Source organism: Tiliqua scincoides, chromosome 16 (assembly GCF_035046505.1).
Source record: "Tiliqua scincoides isolate rTilSci1 chromosome 16, rTilSci1.hap2, whole genome shotgun sequence".
Lineage (NCBI taxonomy): Eukaryota > Metazoa > Chordata > Lepidosauria > Squamata > Scincidae > Tiliqua > Tiliqua scincoides.
In genome coordinates, this window is record NC_089836.1 from 5,707,863 (window position 1) to 5,728,901 (window position 21,039).

Sequence of the window (21,039 nt, forward strand, 5' to 3'; positions counted from 1 at the left end):
AGCTGATTGCGCAGAACCTTTTGCCAGCATGAAATTAGCTAGATATATGGACAGGGTAGAAAATACATCTGTAAGATGTGCTCTGCATTCCTTGGTTGGCAGTTGTTTTTTTTTCTTATTATAAACGTTGTTTTGGTTTCGTGTACAGTATCTGCTTTTCAGATGGTGAACACAAACTTCTTTGAAATATGTCTTTCTACATGATAGGAATGCATAGGAATGCAAACACTGTCCAGTAAGTGGGGAAGTACGCCTCTTGCCAACTACTTCTTGGCAGAGACTTGACTTTTTAGTTTGGATAATGGAGGAAGAACTCAAGATGTGCTCCACACACATGCCCCTTTTGTCCTTCATAGCAGCAGCCTGGTGGGGATCTAGGAGGGGAAGGTGGCAACAGCATCACTGGTTTGAACTCTCTATGCACCGAGCAGGAGGTTGGACTAGATGACCTCCAAGGTCCCTTCCAACTATCACATTTGAAGTTCTAGGTAACAGAAGGCCGTCTGCCAAAGAGCAATCATTGTGGGAGGGTTTTTGCTTTTGGGAACCAGGTGATGTCAGGTTGCCTAGACAGATCTGATCAGCAGTGACGTTCCTTTTAACAACAGTTGCCACGCTCAGCCGCAAGTCTAGTCAGGGAAAAATGTGGCAGGGAAAGATGCGCTGCCGTCATGTTGAAACTAAATTGCAACTGAAATACAGAAGCAGCTTGTCAAGAAGGGGGAAGGGAGGATCCCAAAGTAGTTGCAGAAGCCGTCTCGATGTCTGTGCTGAAACCATGGAGTGCAACAGATTGTGGTGATGGCGCCTGGTAGTTCGCATAACACATTCCCACTTGTATGGGCCACAGAGACGCCCCCGGTTGTGTGTCAGAAGGACATGAAAAGGATGACACCAAGTTGATGACATCCTGTTGATATGTTGGAAGTCATCCGAGGCAAAAGGGAGACTTCGGAACAGTCTGTGCTCCCTTGTGGCCCTGTTTTGGGATTCGTTCCCTGGGCAGATTTTCCTGTGGGAGCAAAACCACAAAGGACGTTGACAGAGGGAAGGAAGTGCAATCTGTAAACTACTGATGATTTATCTCTTTGGGGAATGACTGAGGAAGTGGTTGGATTCTGATGTGGTCATCCACATTTTCAAAATTCAGATGCTATTTATGAGAAATCAGCGATCTGGGAAGAATCATGTTCAGGAAGCGACAGCAGAAAGGCCCTGCAAGCCAGCTGCCCTGGGTCCCATTATAGGAGGCTGGTGGACTTGGCTCTTTGCTGGGTATCTTTACACTGGTGAATCAGGAGTTGTGACTGAGAAATGGTTGTAAGATTCCAGCCATGATAGCAGCGACTTTCCTTTTAGAGGCCCAGGCTGCAAGGGGTCTCTGTCCAGCAATTGCAGCATCCGTCTGTATCAAAAGGCTGTGTTTGAAACCCAAAACATGACAGGGCTAGTGCTTGTATAGAGTGTGTCACGTAGTTTAACAGTGGCCAGGTGGCAAAATTAATGGTCTGATAGCTGAAGGAAATGGAGATAGTTGCAGAGAGAGAGCAAGGCTTTCAACTAAGTTACGGTTCCTGTTTGGATGTGTTTTTTGCAAACGCCTTCTAAAAGTCTCCCTACTCGTTCCCCTGTTCCAGGGATGAGATCTGTTGCCTCCCTGTCAGCTGTTCTCCTATCCGTGTGAGATCTGCTAGCTCCTGTTTTTGTTTTATAAGGACAGAATGGGTGAACTAGAACCTTTCACTCGGGAGGCTCAGTGTTCCAATAAAGGGTTGCATAAGTTACCATTCATTCACTGCACTAGAATGATTAGTCATGGAAAAATTATGCAAAGGAAAAAACAGTGAGGTCCTTGGGGATATTAAAACGACATGGTCAACTTTTCCAAGTGTTCCTGCCACAGCTTTCTAAACAGCTTCTGCTGCTCTCGTCTCAAGCGTCCCAACATAAACAGCTTGCAAAGCTCTTCTAATACCTTTTAAACATTATTTTCATGTCTGTGTTATCAGGAGTAATGAAAGCCAAGCTTGTCTCTTCCCGTGTCAGTCCTGGTATGGGCTAGAAGTGGATGTGGTGGTGGTCTAGCAAACAGGAGGGCACTCGGACCACAGGTGACGTCATTTTGTGGGAGTAAGGAACCAGAACTACTTGATGATCTCAGAGCTGCTAGGAGGCTAGCATTGAGCAGGGCTGTTGCTGCTACAAGAGGAGCTGCAGTGATGGCACAATGCGCTTCTTAGGTTTTATTTCTCAACCGCAAAGCCTCTTGCTAAGGTTGAGCAACAGACTCTGTTCAGAATAGGGTTAATTTCTCAAAGGGGACCACGAGGGGGGGGGGAATATTCAATGACAAGCCATTGCGTGATCTGGAAGAAAAAAATCAAAATGTCTCAGTCTGAGGTTGACTCAAGAAACAAAATTATTCTGTCCAACGCTGTATTCAAAATCCGGGGTTTGGTCACTCTCTGGGTCAGTGCTGGGTTTCCCTTAGTTCCCTAAGTTCCCTTAGGCAACATGAGGAAGAGGATTCAGGTGCCAGTGGAAGCTCCGTTTGTATGGGTCAAGTTGCATTGCAAAGAATCTTGTCTGATCTTGGAAGCTAAGCAGGGTCAGGCCCGGTTAGTACTTGGATGGGAGGCCGCCTGGGAATACTGGGTGCTGTAGGCTTCTACCATGATCTTGGAAGCTAAGCAGGGTCAGGCCTGGTTAGTACTTGGATGGGAGACCGCCTGGGAATACCGGGTGCTGTAGGCTTAGACCAGAGTCTTTTGAGACTGAAGGTTGCCAACCAATAAGGACAGGCAGAGCAAAAACTGGCAAACCTCTTCTTGACCCATCAGGCTGTCGCTGCAGTCAGAGCCAGTGATGACGTGGGGCTCTGCTTTCAGCGGCCTCCCCTCCACCTTCTGCCGCCAAATCTGGGCTTACGCTGGGACAGGACCTCGCTGAACCCACGCAGTCTCTCAGACCTTTAGCATATTTTGTGCCCTTTGTGCTGATGCCAAGGAGAAGTGGGTCTGAATGCAGTATAACTCGGTGGGGGTGGGGTGGGGGGTGGGACAGGCTGGCCATGTAGATTCAGACCACAGCAGCGCCTGCGGGTTGGTTGTCTTCATCCTTTCACAGCCGCTTGTGCACTGGGGATGCTGCAAACAATCTGCTGTCTTTCCTATGATAAGGGCAGAACCTATCTGGCATCCTATCTCTGCTCAGACTGGCTGAAGAAGTGCTCCCATTTGTTTGTGTACGAAAGCTGTTAAAGACTAAGCCCTGGGTGTACATGATGCGTCTGCATCTTTGACCCTTGGCTAGTTCCTAGATAAAGTGTCCTCTTTGCTTAGTAGCTGCACTCCCCCCCCCCCACATGACACAGTGGTGTGGATCCATGTTCGCTTCGTAGATTAAGAGTTGTTGGCCCCTCTTTTCACTGCCACCTCTGTCAAGTTTTTACCAAAATGTGGGTGCTGTCTCAGCTGACAAGCTACCACAAGATCAACACACCTTGTTTGGCAACATTATGGCAAGACTGAACTAGACCCTTCAAGGGCTTCAGCTGCGCAAGCTGGTGTGTTGGTTTGCTCATGGCTGATTCACTCTCTGCCGGAGGGGAGAGCAGGACCAAGAGCAATGGGGGGAGAAGCTCCCCTGGTCCTCAAAATCCCACAGAAACATGTTCAGAACAGTTTCTTGCAACACCCTCCAGTGTGTGCTTGTGGTTACACTCCTGATTAAGGACTGTGGAACGATACGTGACCTTTAAATAAAAGGCCTTCTCAGAAGCTGCAGATTGCCAACGTGACTCACCCTCCTTGAGTGCTAATGGCCTTGAAGGCCTGCCGGTGATAAGAGAGGGCAGGGTATGCAGGCAGCCCCTTCGGTCACACATCTTTGAATGTGAGTGGAGAGCAAGGCCAGGACACACTTCTCTTGGTTTTGATTGTTGTCTGAGAAACGACCCAGGGTATTGATTCCCTTTCTTCTCTAGGTCCCAGAGCCAAAAGTCTCTCCCCCATTCTTGTTGCTGTTTTGTGTCAGTCAGGATAAATAGGGGCCTACAGGCACAAGGCCTTAGCTGGTGATGAAAGGGAGCCCCTGCTAGAACTTATCTGCCCCACTGATGCAGCCCAAGCTGGGGGTGATGAATCCAAGACCCAGAGAAATTCATGTGAAAGACGGTGTCCAGGAGAAGCACCTTGAACTTCTTTCCACCATGTTATAACTTCAGGCTGGACATCAGTCTCCAACTGAAGGATATGCTGCTCTCTCGATCGTGTTAGTTGTTGTCTTGAACTCCTGAGTAGAACTGAGGAAGGAGGGACTCTCGTATGTTTGCGGTTGCTGGGATGACTTGCCTGGCACTGGCCTGACTTTAAACCCAGCTCTCACCAAGTATGGGACGTCAGAACATGTTCTAGATGCAGCCGGCCTTTGCCGTAGCAGAGAGCCATCCATGGGGCTGCTCAGAACATTTGGAATGTTCTCTGCAGAAAGTATCAAGAGCTTCAAGCCTGCATTTAGGTTTGTCTGGTGTGCTGAGCACACACATGTACCTGTTTTGACGCGCGTGTGGGTTCTGGAAAGCTGCTGCCATGGTTGTCTAGAGACTCAGGTTTCTCACAGAGGAGGCTTTCCCTGCAGGATATGCCTGACACTGAAAGCAGTCCCTGCCACCCCACTATCCCAACCGAAAGATTTCAACAAGAAACCTTAGGTGAGGCTGGAAGCAGAGTGACTTTTCTCATCCTACAATCCACGTAGCCGGCAGCCTTCTTGTGAAGCTTTTTAGCAGATACTTGCAATGCCAAGAGGTGGGAGCAGACCTCTTTCCAGTCCTCAGGCAGCATTTCTTGTCAGGGACCTTCAGAGATGTGGCCTTTTGCAGAAGCAGCCTTGCGTGCTTCTGGCAGAGATGTTCAGTCTACCCGGGGCTAATCCTGTGGCGGCCACACGCCCAGGGAGTTGGTCTCATCCCGTCTGTGGAGATCCCTGGAGAACTTGCTAGCTCTCTGCCATTCCACTCATCTAGAATAAGTACTGGCCTCTGACATGCCAATAAAGGTTTCAGAACAGAACAGAACAGTACTGGCCTCAAGCGTGTGGCCTCCTGGCACCAAGAGCCTCCCAGAGCTGACATCGAGCTGGCTCTGAGTGACACGAAATGGCCTTGCGTCTCCCTGAGATACTCCTGCTACGAGTCAGTACTAACAAACTGTTTACAGGCAAATAGGGTTGTGAAGCTAACTCAAAGCATATGTTTTTGTTAGACATCGATGATTACACCCGAAGTATCTTCCTGGCCATGGCTGTTATGCCTTTGGCAGATCTCTGTCATAGAGCAGCCAAGAATTTGTGTGTGTGTGTGGGACGTTGTCATCAAAATGATGTGCAGAAATAGTTGATCAGACCGATTGCTATTTTGGTGTAAGTGGAGAGATCCTGCATCGGAGAGGATGGTGTAACACAAGCAGGCAGAAAGCAGCATTTGGGAGCACACCTGCCATCTGAGAACAGGGACTGTCCCTCTGAAGCAGATGCTGTCTCCCTCCCCGTCTCCCTCCCTCCCCCACATAATCTCCCAACTGTTTCCACAAAACCGTTCGGCTCTTTAAGGAACAGAGTGACAGACCCCTGGCATTGTCTTTACCCGGCTTCAGTTTAGCATTAATTGGTCTCTATTTTGTAGGTCCGTCAGAGGTGTCAGCAGCTGTGAGGTTCAGCAGGAGACCAACCTGTCCTGATGCCTCGGTGGCAGCCAGCCTGCCCACTCCTCCTGTCCCACGACACAGGAAGAGTCACAGCCTGGGAAACAAGTGGGTGTTCCGGTCTGCTTTAGATCTTACGGCTTGTTAAAGCATCGTTAAGATTTGATTTGGCAATTGAAACCAGAAATAGTTGTAACCCCCCTCTTAGTAGTGAATCTCCTGCCTCAGAACCTCCTGGCCTGACCTCAGGTCCTAAACTTTTTGCCACTTGTAGGTATACCCTGGTGCCCCTCTTCTGCCCAGTTTCTGTGGGCACTGGAGTTGTTGGCATGAATTGCCGGAGTGTTCTTTTACAGGCCCAGCACATTTTGGCTTGGCCTGACCTGCGATTGCTGGAGTAAGCAGAACAGAAGGACTTGGGGAAGGTGAACGCAGTGGCAGGCGTCAGCTTTGCGGACAGAGTTTCCACATCCTGTTGAGCATTAGAAGTAGCTGGACTGAAATAGACAGAAGACATGTCAGCTTGCCCAGCATCACATTATGAAATCCACTTGGATAGGAAACAGGGGCGACAGTGTGTCGGGGTCTGTGCCAGTCTGTCCAGGCAGCAGTTGTAGATGCATCCAAAGAAGAGCTTGAGACCCCTCATCTGTGTTAGGTCAGGAGCAGCTTAATCATACGGGCTGCTAGAACCTGGTTCTTGGATGGTCTCATTAAGGCAGCCTTGTTCTGAGAGAAGGAGCACGTGAGAGGCTCAGTTTGGCCACCTGGCACTTAAAAAACTTGCTGATGTTTATGGTCGTTGTATAGGGAGGCAATGCCCATGTGAAAAAAAAAAAACAGGAGTGAATGGATGTTGTCAGATCACATAAGAACCTCTGCCTTTTTTTCCCTTTCCCATTTTCCAGTATGATGTGTCAGTTCAGTGTAGTTGAAAGTAAGAGCGCGACGTTCCCGACAGAGAAGCCGCGCCACCTGCTGGATGACAGTGTGCTAGAGTCCCACAGTCCCGTCAGAAACCACACACTAAACTCTGTTTTCACCAATGGTGTTTCCATAGGTGAGTATTCAGCGGTTCGATACACCAGAGTCTTGCTGGATTTCTCTGCCTGTCTGTGTCTTCTGCTTCAGAGTTCAGAGAAGCGCCTAGTAATCAGAATCAGGAGAAGCTCCTTTCAGTTGCAGACAAAGCGTCACTGGGACATTTGGACCAAAAGAAACAGATTTTCCCTTTGGACAGTAGAGAAAGAGATGCTTCTCACTAGCCCAGAGGTGGCTCGTCTTCTCCACAAATTCTGTCAAGTATATCGGCAGATAACTAATGATCTCGCTAGGATATGGCAGCCGCGGCGTAGGCAGTGTCGAGTCGTTGCCTGTTCCTCTCCTGCGAGTAGCGTCGGCACTTCCGTAAAACAGAAGAACTGCTAGCGTGACCGTCCAAGTCAGCCTGAAAGGGCGAGGAGTGCCGCGTAGGAGGCAGGGGCACAGCACCGACTGCTGTCATCGCAGGGAGCAGTCATCGCAGGAAGTGGAAGGGTGTTCCGTGACACTTAGCGTAAAGGAGAACTTTGGCTGCAGACAAGGTGTGCTGTGTTGGCAGGCAAGGCTGTCAGGGAAGAAACTGCTGGTTTGAAAGGTGCTTAGTGGCCGGCACCAGGAGTTGTAGAAGAGCAGTGCTGATAGGCTGTAGCGGCCAAAAGGACACATTTCTCCCATGGCTATGGCATGAGCTTCCATACAAAAGCGCCTGCTTCCTCGAAATGCATGATGCCCTGTGGTTGTATCACTTAATAACCTGAATGCAGATAAAGTGCCACCATCACATATCACCTGATCAGCCCTCACAGGTCTCTGTTGCACCGCGCAATGTCCCAGCAGTGGAAACCCAGCTGGACAGAAAGGAGCTTTCCGGGAGTTGGCTGTGGTGGCTTTGCTTTGAACCGAGGGCCTGAACAAAAGTAAAAAAAATAAAAAATCCAAACCACTAAGTAGGGGGAAGGAATGCTTTTATCTATCATATTTCCAGCTTTTGATTCCCTGCTGAGTAAATTTAATGGGCAACGATTGATTCGTTAAAAGTCCTGATCACACCATGAGTGGACAGTGAGTTAAAACTGGGCGTCAGGCTGATTTGTCATGGCACCAAACTTCATGTTTCCTATTCTTTGTCTCGATTAAAGGAAAATCAGTCACCCCTTTGTTGTCTGTCCTTTGTCTTTGCCTGGCGAGATGATGTTTAAACACTGACATAGTGGTAATAACCAGAAGGTACTGTGCAAGCACAACATAAATCTCCGGGAGCCATGGAATGACTCTTACAGCAGTGTGCAGGGGGTAAAACCCGGCTTAGATGTTCTGCTGCTAGGAAGCAACACCCTGGTGGTGGGCTTGGGCAATATCTTCCTCAGGGGGAAACACAGTTTCTAACATCACTTCTAACACTGGTCTTTTCAATCTGGCTTCTGTGGTCTGTGCTGGGAAGCTTCGCAAGGTGCATGGACTTGTTCCTGGGGTGGTTTTTCTAGACCTGCTAACACCTCCGTGTCCTCCTTTTGTAGGCAGCAGTGAAAGCTCAGAATTTAGTGAGGAGCCCTCTTCAGGCCTTGAGAGGTGAGTCTCGTCTTTGTCAGTGAATGGTGATCTTTGACTAATGGTGCAGAAACTGCCTGCGTTTCACTGCAATTTATATGTTGCTATTGATGCCCTTAATTACAGAGTTTCAATTTCAGTAACTGGAAATTACTGATTCACTGGAAACAACCAGTTATTAGTGATTGACTGGGTCATGCAAAGAAATGGGGGGAAAAAATGCTCCGTTCAAAACTGTCACTAAGGCTGCAATCCTTTGCACACCTACCCAGGAGTAAGACTTCCTGAATAGACTGGGACGTACTTCTGAGTAAAGGTGCATTGAATTGCGCTGTAAGAGGTTTAGAAGTGAAATTGAGTGCAGGCGCAGCTGTTGTCTCCTGATCTAAACAGTCTTCGCTGCACCTCCCAGTCCTATAAAAGCCAGTTGGAGAGGTGTCCTTTGCCAGCAGCATTCTCGTTAAAACAAGCTCATTTGTGCTGAATAGTGAAACAAACCCTTATAAGAAGCTCCACCAAGCACAGGTTTCTTTCAGGGTGAAATGCGGTTCAGTGATCCACTCAGACCCTGAGACTGAGACTTGAACAGACTTGCTAGGAGTGATTCACTGCTCCACGACTTTCCTTCCTCCATGAGCGAATTCTCCTGTGACAGAGTTTGAGGGTGCACAGGAGCACGATTGCAAAGCTCTTTCCACACGTTCAGTGTAGCACAACCGGTTAAATGTTAGAAGATCCTGCTGAAAGCTGTGTAGGGGAACTGTTCTGTCTTAAAACGATTCTTCTGCTTCCTTGTTCTGGATTGCTTAAGTGTGCTAAAACAGAGCTTGGCAGGTGGTCTTTGCCAGGCGGGGCTGCCTCATCTTCCTCCCTTACCCGCTGCCCACGGGAAAGACTCCTTCTCCACAGACAGAGTGGCCCATAGAGCGACAGTCCCACTGGTGACGAGCAGGGACAGGGTGTCCTTTCTGGGATCTCTGGGCAGGAATTTATTTGTGCCTTTGTTTCTTTAGCAAGTGCCTGAAATCACCCGGTGCTGTAGAAAGAACATCAGAGAGATTTTGCAGAGAGCAAAGGTCAGTTGCCATGCCATGGCCAATCCGGTCCCTGGACAAACCTCCCTCCCCACACTTTATGAATGAGATGACATTTTGTGTCCGTTGTTATCTGCTTAATGTGGAGTTTGGTGTGACTTGAGAGTTTGCATTCTCCAAGGCATAACGTAGATACATTACTTGTCCTGTGAGAGCAAGACAGACAGACAGACAGTTATGGGGCTAGCAGGGCAAAATTTTAAGGAAGTTTGTGTTTGTCCCCAAAATACTGCTGCTCATCTTTGTTCAATCAAAGGCAATTTTCAGGGGGGCAAAACCCATTTCCAGTAGGTATGCAAGTCTAGCGTCTACTCTTTTGCTGTCATTCACCTCATCTTTTCTTGGATCTTTCCATCCCTTGATTTATTTTACTTATGAAGAACAACAGAAAAACTTTCCAGCGTTCTCAGTCTCGGGATATTGTGAGCAAGCGACAATATCTTGTTTCATGTCTACTGGATACATTTTCTCTTCCTATATGGGATGTTGCATCCTCCTTACAAAATGCCAACTTTTCTTGCCTTTCTTATCGGAAGAAAGTGGACTGTTGCTGGAGGCCACAGTGGGGTTTGTGCTTAGACAACAAGCGTCCCGTGTACTGCAGTTTTCAGTTGGATTCCAATCCAAATAGAACTCGAGTTAGCAGCCATACCATTATTTGAAAATAAAGAACTAATTTTTCATGCAGTGCCATTGGAACATTGAGCTTGTGCTAGATTAAAGAAGTGGCGATGGCTTCTTCTCATGGTCGGCTTTCTCACTGCTAACTTGGGGATGTTACAAAATGCCAAATGCTAACACAGCCCCTTTCCAAGGTCGTGGTGGCAAGAACTGCAAAGGAGGACTCATTTCATTCTCACCTGGGCATCTTTCTTTCCAGGCAAACCACTTCCGAAGCCCTTGGGAGAGCTGCACTTTTTGAGCATCTTGGCTTGGATGGTTGAGTGAGGCAGTGAGGGCTCAGACTTTGGGACTGAGAGAGCCTCGTATCTTAAGTGTGACGCTTTCAGGCTTGCAGAAACAAGCCTGATAAAACAGCCTGATAAACATGTCTGTTTATCATAAAACAGAAATGATAAAACTGCCACCCCCTGCGTTTGAAGTGTCCTGGCTGCGTATCTTGTTCTGCTAACAGTCTGCCCGCTTCATTGGGCTTTGCCTCCATTGTCAGGGTTGCTAGCAAAACAGCGGAGTTGGGGTCAGGCAGGGAGGCCAGGGGCTCATTTCTGGGCTAGGCTGGAAGTCTGCCTGCAGCTACCTTCACCCGGCCAAGGTACAGGAACTTAGGCCCACCTGTGAGCGACACACCTGGCAGGAGGCCTGCCCCTGGATCTAGACCTTTTTAGGTTTGGGTGGGGTTGTTCGAGGGAGGTGACAATGCACCCTGCAGGAGTGGAGCTGTTCTCCGGTCGTCTTGAGTGCTTCACATTTCCCACAGTCCATTCCTGGCATTGCAATCAGGTTCTGAACATTCTGTGCTGCCTCTTTGAGAGTGAAGAGCCTTGTCAGTTGCGCACGCTGCATAATTCAGGCAAATCTTGCCTGCCTGTGAGCTCTTGTGTTCCCAGCGCAACTCCAAGATATCGCCGGACCTCGGAAACGAAAGCTAAAGTGGCACTCAGTGCGATGGAACATCACCGCTTGCTTCACCAAGCTCTGTTCTTCATTCCCTGTGCGCACCCTGTAGTTTTGTCACTCAGGCTGGCTTTGTGCTTTCATAAGTGTTAAAATGAGCCCTGTTCTTGGACGATAACACCCTCACTAAAGAAACGTCCCAGCTGTCGAGAGCGTCACGTACAGTCTGTGTGTCTCACGTTTACCTTGTGTGTTTTGTTTTGTTGGATGTTGCCACAGTTATCTGCACAATAAGAAAAGAACTCACATGTAAATTTACAAACAGGGGTCGTTTGTACGCCACGCTGGGACCCAACTGGCGGGTACCAATTCGGAATTCTCCCAGAAGTCGAAGCTGTGTCTACAGGTACAACTAGGTGGTGGGTCTGTCTCTCCCTAGACTGTGGTGTTAATTCTGATTTCCAGCCTCTGTTTTCCTCTCGCTCTTTAAGAAAGGAAGCACCTCGTCTCAAACAGCATTGTCTTTTATTTTCACTTCTTCCATCTGCTCAAAGACTTTCCTTCCATGCAAGCAATAGCCAGGAGAATGCTTAGGCTTTCTTCATCGGTGTAAGCTTTTCACCTCCATACCACAGAAGCATGATTGGCCATGTTTACATGCTGTACCGCATATAAACATGCTTCGCATAAATGTTGGCTACTCTTCTTCCTTCTCCCACTGAGAGCGCCTCCTTGGTTTCAAAGGCAGGGACTTGGGCAGATCTTTAACCCAGGGTTCTGGTGAATGGTCTAAGGTGGTGGTTCCCAAACTGGAGGGTCACGGCACCAGCCTGGGAAGCTCTTAGCTCTGGCACCTTAAGGGGCGGGAAGGGAGGCATTAATGCGATCCCCAGCATCACACTTCTGCCAGGGGGAGGGGGCTTTTTCACCTGAGCCACTGCTGGCCTCTGGGGTGGAGGGTGTGGGGAGCCCTGAAGACATCTCTGCAGGGCTCCCCAAGCCTCCAAAACAATTTTTAAAAAACTTGATTGAAGGCCGCTTCCAATTTTCAGTCAAAAACAGGAAGTGGCTTTTGAAAGAGTTTTTTTTTTTTACTGTTTTGGAGGCTTGGGGAGCCCCACAGAGGCCTAAGGTAAGGTGAAAATCCCTCTCCCCCTGGCAGCACTGAGATCCTGAGAATCGTGTTGCTGTTAGAGTCCCATATAAACGTCATAATAAATAAAATGTAGAAACAGGATGTAAATTACAATAGTTGTTTTTTGTTTTTTTTAAGCAGGTGCTTAATTGTCCTGTTGACATGGGTGGGACTTAAGGGCCCTTCTGTTTGAGCTGCATAGTACGTAGTCCTGCATACCCTCTAAGAAAAAGAAGAATGGGTTCCCCAAAGCACTGTTTCCTTGTGCTCCACTTTAGAACATTTGCCTTACGACAGAGTGAAGTAGGCTGGGTATCAAGCTGTTTTTTTCCTATTCCAGTCTCATCACCACAAGTCTTTTGACCTGAGTCAAAAAGCTGATTTAAAACAAGAGCAGGTCTTTAAAACAAGAGTGAGGGCAGGGTTGCATAATTCAAACTCTAAGCCTCTTGATTAGCAATGTGCCCCCTCTTACGTCATAAAGGAAAGCTGAACCAACGCACTTTTTCCCAGTGATGGAAGAATGTGGTGCCAGCAGCTTCCCCGCCAGCTGGAATCCGCACAAAGCTCACACATTTGTGACTCGGATAGAAAGGGGAAGCTGGCTCAAACAGTCTTGTGAGTGTGCAGTTTAGCCTGAAGAAAAGGCTGCTTGTCTCCTGCGCATCATCTCAGGGCTCCTTCTCTTCCTCTTAACGACCACTGAATCCGCTCACTGGCCTACTTGTTTGTGGAGGCCGGAGGAAGGCCTCTGGCAAAGGTGACGTGAGCCCTTGCGTGGATGAGAAAAAAGATGCCTCCTTGACAGTCTCTCCCTTGAGCGCATTTTCCATTTCAGTCCTTATTTCGTCCACCTTTATCTCATTCTGTTTTTATACCTTTTTTAAAGAGCATCCCAAATGACATCTTGTGATTGTGTCTAGCCAGCTGATGCCACTGGCTCGGATATCAGCCAGACAAGCGGACGTCTTTTGTAATACACTATCATATGCAAGGTCTATTTAATTCTAAAAGGTTTTCCAGGTGTATTGATTTGCATCTAAATCTGGGGCATGTTCTTCTGTTGGCACTCAAAATTATATTCGGGCGTCAAGTGGGCTCTGGCTGGTGAAGACTTCTGCTGTAATAAGTGTGTTTGTCTTTAAGGTATCACAAGACTCTTGTTGGTGTTGCGGCAGCAGACAAACAAGGCTGCTTCGCAGGAACATGTTGCTCCAAGAATAGAAAGTCTTCTGCATTGAAATGGAAGGGATCTGTTTGCCACACAAAAATCTGCTTCACTTTTAAGCATTCTGCTCAGTCCAGTGTGTGTTCAACCAGTGCAGGCTGAAGGAAAGGGATGGGTATCTAGGCACTAACCTTGGCACAAGGAAACTGCTGAACATGCAGAAACAGATTTTTGTGTGCAGAAAGAGCTGTGTGAGCTGTCCACACAGAGACGCAAGTATGAAATTAGTAGATGTAGTTCAAGCAATTGCTGTTCCCATATTCAGCAGCCGGGATAACTCTACTTGCAGATGTTGACACAAGTCCTTTGTGCAGTTCCATGAGTGTATCTCGAGGTAGTGTGCACAGAATGCTGGATTAGGGCTCTTGGCCGTGATGCACTTCTACCCCTGAGCGGTGTGCCCTGCCTGAATGTGTTGCTAATCTAGTATACATTTCATGCAAGAGATGTTGTGGCTGGCTAGAGTCTGCTTAGAGATGTTCTGGGGACTATAATTCCTTTAGTGTTGTTCTGATGCCCTCACCCAGCTCACCAATTATTCACCTGGCATATCTCACCTGGATGGCAGGTTTGTTGCGTGTCATGAAACCACAAAGCCAAAGACTGGCGAGTTTGAGACTGGTCACCAAATTCTCTTAACCGTCCTATTCCAACCAGTGGTTTGGGATGCACTATCTCCTGTGTCTTCTGGAGGATGTTCCAGGACCCCTCCTCTGGAAGCAACATGCAGGGTCCTTCTCCAAGGGGAGGAGCCACCCCACCAGCCCCGCCTCCTGGCTTAGCAGGGTTTTCTTGAACGCCACATTTTTTGTAGGTTTTTTCCTCTCTTCTTTGCCTTGCTCCTTTCCCACCTTGTCCCAGCAAGTCCAGGTGGGGGCAAGAGTTTTTATCTCAGGAGACAGAAGTGGGAGAGATTGCCAGAATTTGGTCCAGGTGCTTATGCTTTAATATGGGAATACTGTCATCACAAATGACAAGATTGAGAAATTCTGCCACACTGCTAATCCATACACTCCATAATTTAAATAAAGGGGGAAAATCAGCCACGTTTAGAACCGTGTGGGTTGCACAATCCAAGGCAGGAAATTCCTCTATAAATGTGGCCCCTCTTTGCCTGCTCTCATCAGCGTGTGGGTCTTTCTTGGTTCAGTCCAACAGGGGCCTGCAGCTGCACTTCGGGGAGTTCCATGGGAGTGGTGACCATGGAGGGGCCTTTGAGAAGAAAGACGTTGCTGAAGGAAGGCAGGAAGCCAACAGTGAGTGTGTGTGTGGGGGGGGGGGGTGTTGTTTTTGTATCTGGTTCACTTGACTGTTGCCACACACTGCAGCCTTGCAAGAATAGTCATGACTGTTACTGGTAGCAAGTGCTGCTCCATCCACATGAAAAAGGGGCCACCCCTCAGGTTCTTCTATAGCTGCAAGGTCCATGATGCACATGCACCTCACACCCCAACACACAACGGGTCGCACATCTTCTCATCCCTTGCCTGATGTTCTACATCTGCCTTTGCACCTGGTCACCCAGATAAAGGAAACAGAGCTAGAAAAAGGAATTGTGGACCAGCGTGGGAGATGTTCCTGTAGCTCCTGGCCTCTTTGTTTGTGTTTTTGGGCCCGTTTGTCCTCTCTCCCCCTCTCACCTTGATGTGGACCTTCTCCCCGTTTGCCTCTAGGGGGCAGTCTTAGTCAGGAGGAATTGGGAGTGTGTCAAGCCAAAGGCATTTATACACGAGCTATTTCCTGGTGGCAGCTTTTTTCCAAGCCTTAATAAGGAAGGCTGTGGCTTGATGCAGGTAGAGCAGAAAGGGCAGGCTTGCCCAAGAAGTCAGAAGGAGAGAAAGTAAGAAGCTTGGCCCTAAAATAAGGAGGACACATTGATAATCATGCAGACCACAGTTGACTGGGTGCCTTGTAATACATGCTCACCAGCAGGGGGCAGCACAGAACCTTGTTTTCAAAGTAAATGCAGAGAGCCAGGTGTGGATTCCTCAAGGAAGTGCAGCCTCTAGCCAGCCAATGGTCTCTTTCCAGGTGACCCTCAGAGGACTCATTTTAAATAGTTCTGCAGACTTACAGGTGCTTTTAAAGGTTTTCTTCCTTATCTCCTCCTTTTTGTCCGTAGCTTTCCTCATGGACTAGATATTGGGTTACCCTTTCAGGATCTACTCTGATCTACTTTGGAGCAAAGTCGTTGAGAGGCACTGAAAGAAAGCATGTAAGCAAAGAATTGCCTTCGTTTCTAGAGACCCAAGCATGTGGTTTAAACACATCTGGGTGGGGAGGCACCCAACAGCAGTGTTTCCTGGGCATTTGGTGTTGGGGGAACACCAACATTAGGAATGTGCCGGTTGCCTAGTTGGTGTTGGGGGAACACCAACACTAGGAATGTGCCGGTCCTAGAGTACAGAATGTGGCCCAGAGCGACTGCTGCCAATCCCAGCTCACTGCTCTTTTCCCTTGCCTTTCTCTCTTCCAGTATAAATCTACTCCAGGAAAGAAAGTGTCCATTGTGGGCTGGATGGTAGCACTACCTGATGATCCAGAACACCCTGATATTTTCCAGCTAAATAACCCAGACAAAGGTGGGCATTTGAAACTAGGCTTCCTTCAGAAAGTTCTGTGTGCCGAGCAGTAGCGAGACTTCCTCTGCTTGGGTGAACCCTCTTTGTAACAGTTGTCCCTTAGAAGCGTGTGACATGGAGAGAAGCCGGATAGGAGCATCTGAGAAGACCCCTGCGCAGCAGAGAGTCCTCTCATGGACTTCCTCTTCCTTTGTGTAGAAGTTGGAAGGTGTGGTGGTACTCGAAGCAGGGCACCCCGAGTCACTGTTGTGCTGAGCTGATTTCAGGTGGAGACGACTTATCCAAGTGGCTGCTTCCTCAGCCTCCCATCCTGTCCTTGGATGCTTTTGGTCCTCATTGCCTCATTTCCTTATTCATATTCCAGGCTGCCCTTCTCCCCCCCCCCTCCCAGAAAAAAGGTTCAAGGCTTGGCCTGGAAAACGGACCGGTTGACTGCCTACCAGTTGACAGCCAGGATCATACACTGTCAGATATGTCAAAATCCACAACACTTTGGGTAATCAGCAGCCCAGCTTTCTTACTGCAGCATGGGGAGGTGAGCTCCCTTGCTTCCCAGCCGCACGCTATCAAGATTAAGAGCAGGTATCCCTGAGACTTTGTGCCTCTGCCCAACAGCCTGTCTTCCACAGTGACCCACTTGTACTTTGTCTAACCCCTTGTTCAAGCCATCTTGGCTCCCACCACACCTTGCAGCAGTGAATTCCACAGACTAATGATGCAGCATATGAAGTAGCATCTCCTAGTGTCTGCTATAAACCTCCCACCAGTCATTTTCCTTGGGCAACCCCCAGTTCCCTGAGCTGGTCGGTGCGTTTAGAGTTGTACCCACCTAAGCATGGATCTGCAGCTTGCTGGTGAGTTATCTAAATGGTGGGGGAAGACCCCTTAGCAAAAGGGGGCATTTTTTCTTCTGGTCAGGTGGTTTTTGGAGGAGACTCAAGATTCCACCAGTATCGCACCACCTGTTTGGGCCAATTGCTGTGAAAACAGCCATGGCAAGAGCCAGTGGATACTCCTGCCTCCTCTGACTCACAGAAGCCATACCAGACCCTACTGCCTGTTGAAATGTGGGGCACAAGCCCACAACCCTTGTACCAAATTATTTTCTTCAGCGACAAATTATTCAGTCTGCCGAAAGCAAAGCAAAGGGGCTGGCCTGGAAGCTCAGGCTAGCAGGCATTCAAATCAGTACTTCTTCATGCCAAGAATGGCCCTTGGGTGTAGCAGATCTGCCATGCTCTCCTGCTCACTGGCGCCTGTTCCATTTCGCTCTGCCAATATTTGCTCTCTGCCCAGATAATCAGTGGCCTAAGATAAAGCAAAAAGCAGAAACCAAACTTTCAAGTTCTTGCTGCTCTTTGTGTTTCTTGAAACTCTGGCGCCCTGTTTTGGAGTTTTGATTTATTTTATTTTTTTAACTTTACAGGCAATGTTTACAAGTTTCAGACTGGATCGAGGTTTCACGCAATACTGTGGCACAAGCATTTGGACGACGCGTGCAGGAGCAACAGGCCTCAGGTGGGCAAGAACGGCCGCCCCATTCTCAGGCGGAGTGCAAAGCCCCAAAACAGCCCTGTGGTTGCGTCTTGATGGACCTTTGCATTTTCCCAGTGGTGCCTTGTGTGCAAGTGGCTGTCAGGGAGCCCAGAGAGAGGGGTGAGGATGTGGTGTGGGATGAGGGCACCCATGGGGAAGACCTGGCTTCTCTCGTTGCGCCTTCCCAACTCAAAGGAAGGCGCCAGGCTAATTCCTCTGCTAGGCTTGAAAAAAGAGGCTTCTGCCTGGATCCTCCCATCCATGCTAGATTTGCCAGAGACTCCAGTAGGCTCTGACTGACTCTTTTTTTCCCTCTGCCAGGTACCTGCCAACCTTATGTCATTTGAATAGTTCGCGTCGAGTACATGGTGTGACTTCAAGTGCCAAACTGCAGGATGGGAGGACTGTTCCCATTGGAGGACAGAGGAAGAAGACTCCGGAGAGAGCCAGCTGTCCGTAACAGCCATTTCAGCACTTTTCTGTATAACTTGAAAGTAACGATGACGCAGCTTCTCAAAGCAGAGTGAATGTTGTCCTTAGGACAGGATCTCAGATCCCAGTGCGCTGGAAGAGAGGCGGTTCCGACCGACGGAAGGCGCATCCTGCCCCACACGGGGTCCTGGAGTCCTGGACTTTGGCTTCGTGGTCACAGGCTGCCGTGGATTTCTGTTCTGCCACAAACTGTGCATCACGTCTTCTGTGGATCCTTTTTTTTTTTTTAACTGCTCTTTTTATTGTTGAGCTGCTTTCTGTGACTGAACGACATTTAGCCCATGTTGGGTTTTCAATGACTTCTAATGCACAAAACAATTGACAGTGTTAACTTGCTGCAGAGTGTCAATTAGAGTAGGACGTTGTGGAACAACATTTTTATAACCTTAAGTGCACTGAGTTGCTTGGCAATGTGGCTGCCTCCGATTTTGTATCAAACCTGGGGACAAAACTGCTGTCCCTCCCTGAGCTATTTGGGAAATGTGTATTTTGGCACAAGGCATGCCCACCTGTTGCGTAGCATTGCTTTCTTGTCATTGGTGCTGCTGCTTTGCTGTGCTGTGCTGAGGGTGCCCAGGCAGCCCAAAAGTCGGCTGCTGAATTTCACTTGGTGTTAAGGCTCTTCCTGGGCTCTTTCACCCCAAAAGAAATGTTTGCCTTAAAGGGTTTGCTTTTCTACTTTAGTAGCTGTGGCGGCTGTCCAGCTGCGCCAAGCGTCGCCCGCACCCCCCAAGCTGGTTTTGGGCCTTCCAGATCACAGAACGCCTGGCCCATGCTGAGCCTACCCTGTCGGTATTGCATTGCCTCCTCTTTTCTCGCAGAAAGTCGCCGTTCAGGCGCCACTAATCAAGGGAAGAGCAACGGAGTCATTTTCCCGTCCCAAATCATTTCTGAACAAAAGGCCCGTAAACAAACACTTGGGCGCTTGAACGCCTGCCAGAGTGAAGCCGAGTGGCGCAGAGCTTCTTCTTTGCAGGAGAGCCAGCAGTCGTTCCTGGCAAACAGAGCCCTGCAGGTGAAGACGTGGCCACGAGGGGCTGTTGTCCGCTGATCTGCCTGGACCTTTGTTGAATTGGAAGCAGCTGTTGATGTAAAATGTGTTTTGTTTGCGTGATGTGTCTGCGTGTGTACGTCTGTGTCACAGTCCTGAGAGCGAAACCCAGTGTGAAGCCAGCGGTGGAAGAAACGCCCGCTTGTCTGCTCCCCACGAGGGGCATGGGGAAGTTTTTCATGCACTTGTGTCCCCAGAAACCTGTTTTACGTGGCCAGCTTGGTGGCCCTTGGCAGCGCCAAGGCTGGTTTTGTACAAGCGAATAGCTCCGAGTCCAAGAACAAGCTCTGGCCTAGGCAGAGGGAAAAGGGTCTTCTGTGGGTGCTTTCAGACGTTGTGGTAGGACATCATTCTGCATGACCGTCTTGCACAGATTGGTGCTTGAAGTTTACAACTTGGGGTGATTCTTCTCTGGATTTGCCATGAGAAGTGACAGCGGAGGAATATGCAGCTGATGCTAACCCCATCTGTCTGCAGGAGAAATTCCTGGCCCGTCTTGTAACTCCCTGCCATGTCACGTCACCCTTCACCCCGCTACACAACTTTGGAGAACACTAGGATGGATCCCTCCGGCAGCTGCATTCAGTCGCTGCTGTTTCCCTGGTCGCCGCAAATTTCTGAATTCTACCCTGTGCACGTTTAAGGATGCCAAAAACACAAGGAGTGCACACCCGCTCTGATGAATCTGAGAAATGGTGAAACCAAATACAGGGGCAGGGCCTTTCCATGCTGCCAAAGAGCTACACAAAGGGAACAATGACAGTGTCCAGGTCACCAGTGAGTCAGACTCTTGGCTGAAAGAAAATGATCCACATGGCTGGGTGTGACCGAGAGGTTCAAAGAGACACTGGCCGGTGTGGTGATTCTTCCCCCAGGTACGGTTTTAAACAAATACAGCCAAACTGCCCAGGATGTGTTGCAAGGTGGGCTTGCTCAAGGATTCACCTGTGACTGAGGTCCTTGCGCTTAGTGTTGCAACAGTCCTGTTTAAATCTTGAAACGTATTCCCAGTGCTCACTCATTCTACAAGTCAGTAGCACAAGCCAGCCTCTATTACAGTCTTTTTAGGTGCCTTTGAGAGGGCAGGAGCAGCCAGCAGCCACGCATAGGTAGCAGTGGTGGAAACAAAGGTTGCCATCTTAAATGGATACTAGGAAGTAAGTCTCGTTGAACTCTGTGGGGCTTACTTCTGAGTAAAGACACTTACTTAATAGTTGGTTGTCAAACACTTTCAGAACAAGTGCTCCAAGAGAGCAAATCCCTCTTTTGCTTTCTTAACTTTATTTCATGGAGAAGCAAGGAAGGGTATTTTGGTCTTGGAAAAATGACTCTTCCCTTCCCCCCCCCCCCGCAAAAGAATTGGCTCCCCCCACCTCCACCATATTTTCATCCATCTCCTCATCTGGAAGGAATTTGGACCGGGAATTACCAGGGGCCTTGATCCGACATTGCACGAATGCAGAAGGACATTTGTCATTGGGACATCCATGGGTGGGGGGGGGAGTTTTCTAATGAATGAATCTTGCATGCATCTGCAGAGGGAGGAAAATTCCTGGGAATGAAGCTACTTGAAGGTCCCTCTGCAAATTGCATTTGGAATGTGTTTTTCTTCAGAGAAGCGGCGATGCAAATGGCCGACCACAATGTGAATCCCTTGTACAGATAGTATTGCCTGGTGGACGTGGAAGACTGTGCGATGGAACTACTTGTGTGAAAGGACTAACTAGTACAGTATTCAGCAATACAGGCAGCCCTGCTGCACGGAGTTTGGAGAAGATGAAGACTGAATGGTAGAATATGGGCATCGTGTAGCATAATCCACATCTAAATGGTTCTCTTCCTATAAAAGCATGAACTCTACTTAGCTACTGATTTTTTTTTTATAGTGCACCTTTTACTGTGAATTAAATGATAAAGTGATGCATATTGGTACTCTTTGAAACGTCCCCTCCAACAAGGGGTGTCACAGGCTCTGCGCCCTGATCCCCAGAGCGTTGCGTGTCTCTGATACACGCCCATGCAGCCCTTGTGCTCACTGGTCGCTCCGCTCTTCTC

The 21,039-nt window shown here is 48.7% G+C and overlaps 1 protein-coding gene across 7 annotated transcripts in view; it reads left to right on the plus strand.

Moving 5' to 3' along the window:
- The window catches only part of RALGPS1 (Ral GEF with PH domain and SH3 binding motif 1), a 140,937-nt gene extending 120,977 nt beyond the window's left edge, over positions 1 to 19,960 (plus strand). For 2 of the 7 annotated variants that reach the window (XM_066610614.1, XM_066610615.1), the window contains exons 13-22: positions 5,684 to 5,810; positions 6,611 to 6,762; positions 8,261 to 8,312; positions 9,305 to 9,367; positions 11,286 to 11,366; positions 14,474 to 14,579; positions 15,446 to 15,538; positions 15,800 to 15,905; positions 17,332 to 17,423; positions 17,763 to 19,960. In XM_066610614.1, coding sequence (XP_066466711.1) covers positions 5,684 to 5,810; positions 6,611 to 6,762; positions 8,261 to 8,312; positions 9,305 to 9,367; positions 11,286 to 11,366; positions 14,474 to 14,579; positions 15,446 to 15,538; positions 15,800 to 15,905; positions 17,332 to 17,423; positions 17,763 to 17,792 — 902 coding nt within the window. In that variant the 3' untranslated portion in view covers positions 17,793 to 19,960. Of the gene's footprint in view, positions 1 to 5,683; positions 5,811 to 6,610; positions 6,763 to 8,260; positions 8,313 to 9,304; positions 9,368 to 11,285; positions 11,367 to 14,473; positions 14,580 to 15,445; positions 15,539 to 15,799; positions 15,906 to 17,331; positions 17,424 to 17,762 lie in introns of those variants that run through there. The other 5 variants (XM_066610616.1, XM_066610617.1, XM_066610619.1 and 2 more) reach the window with 5 other exon arrangements.
- The last annotated feature ends 1,079 nt before the right edge of the window (positions 19,961 to 21,039 follow it).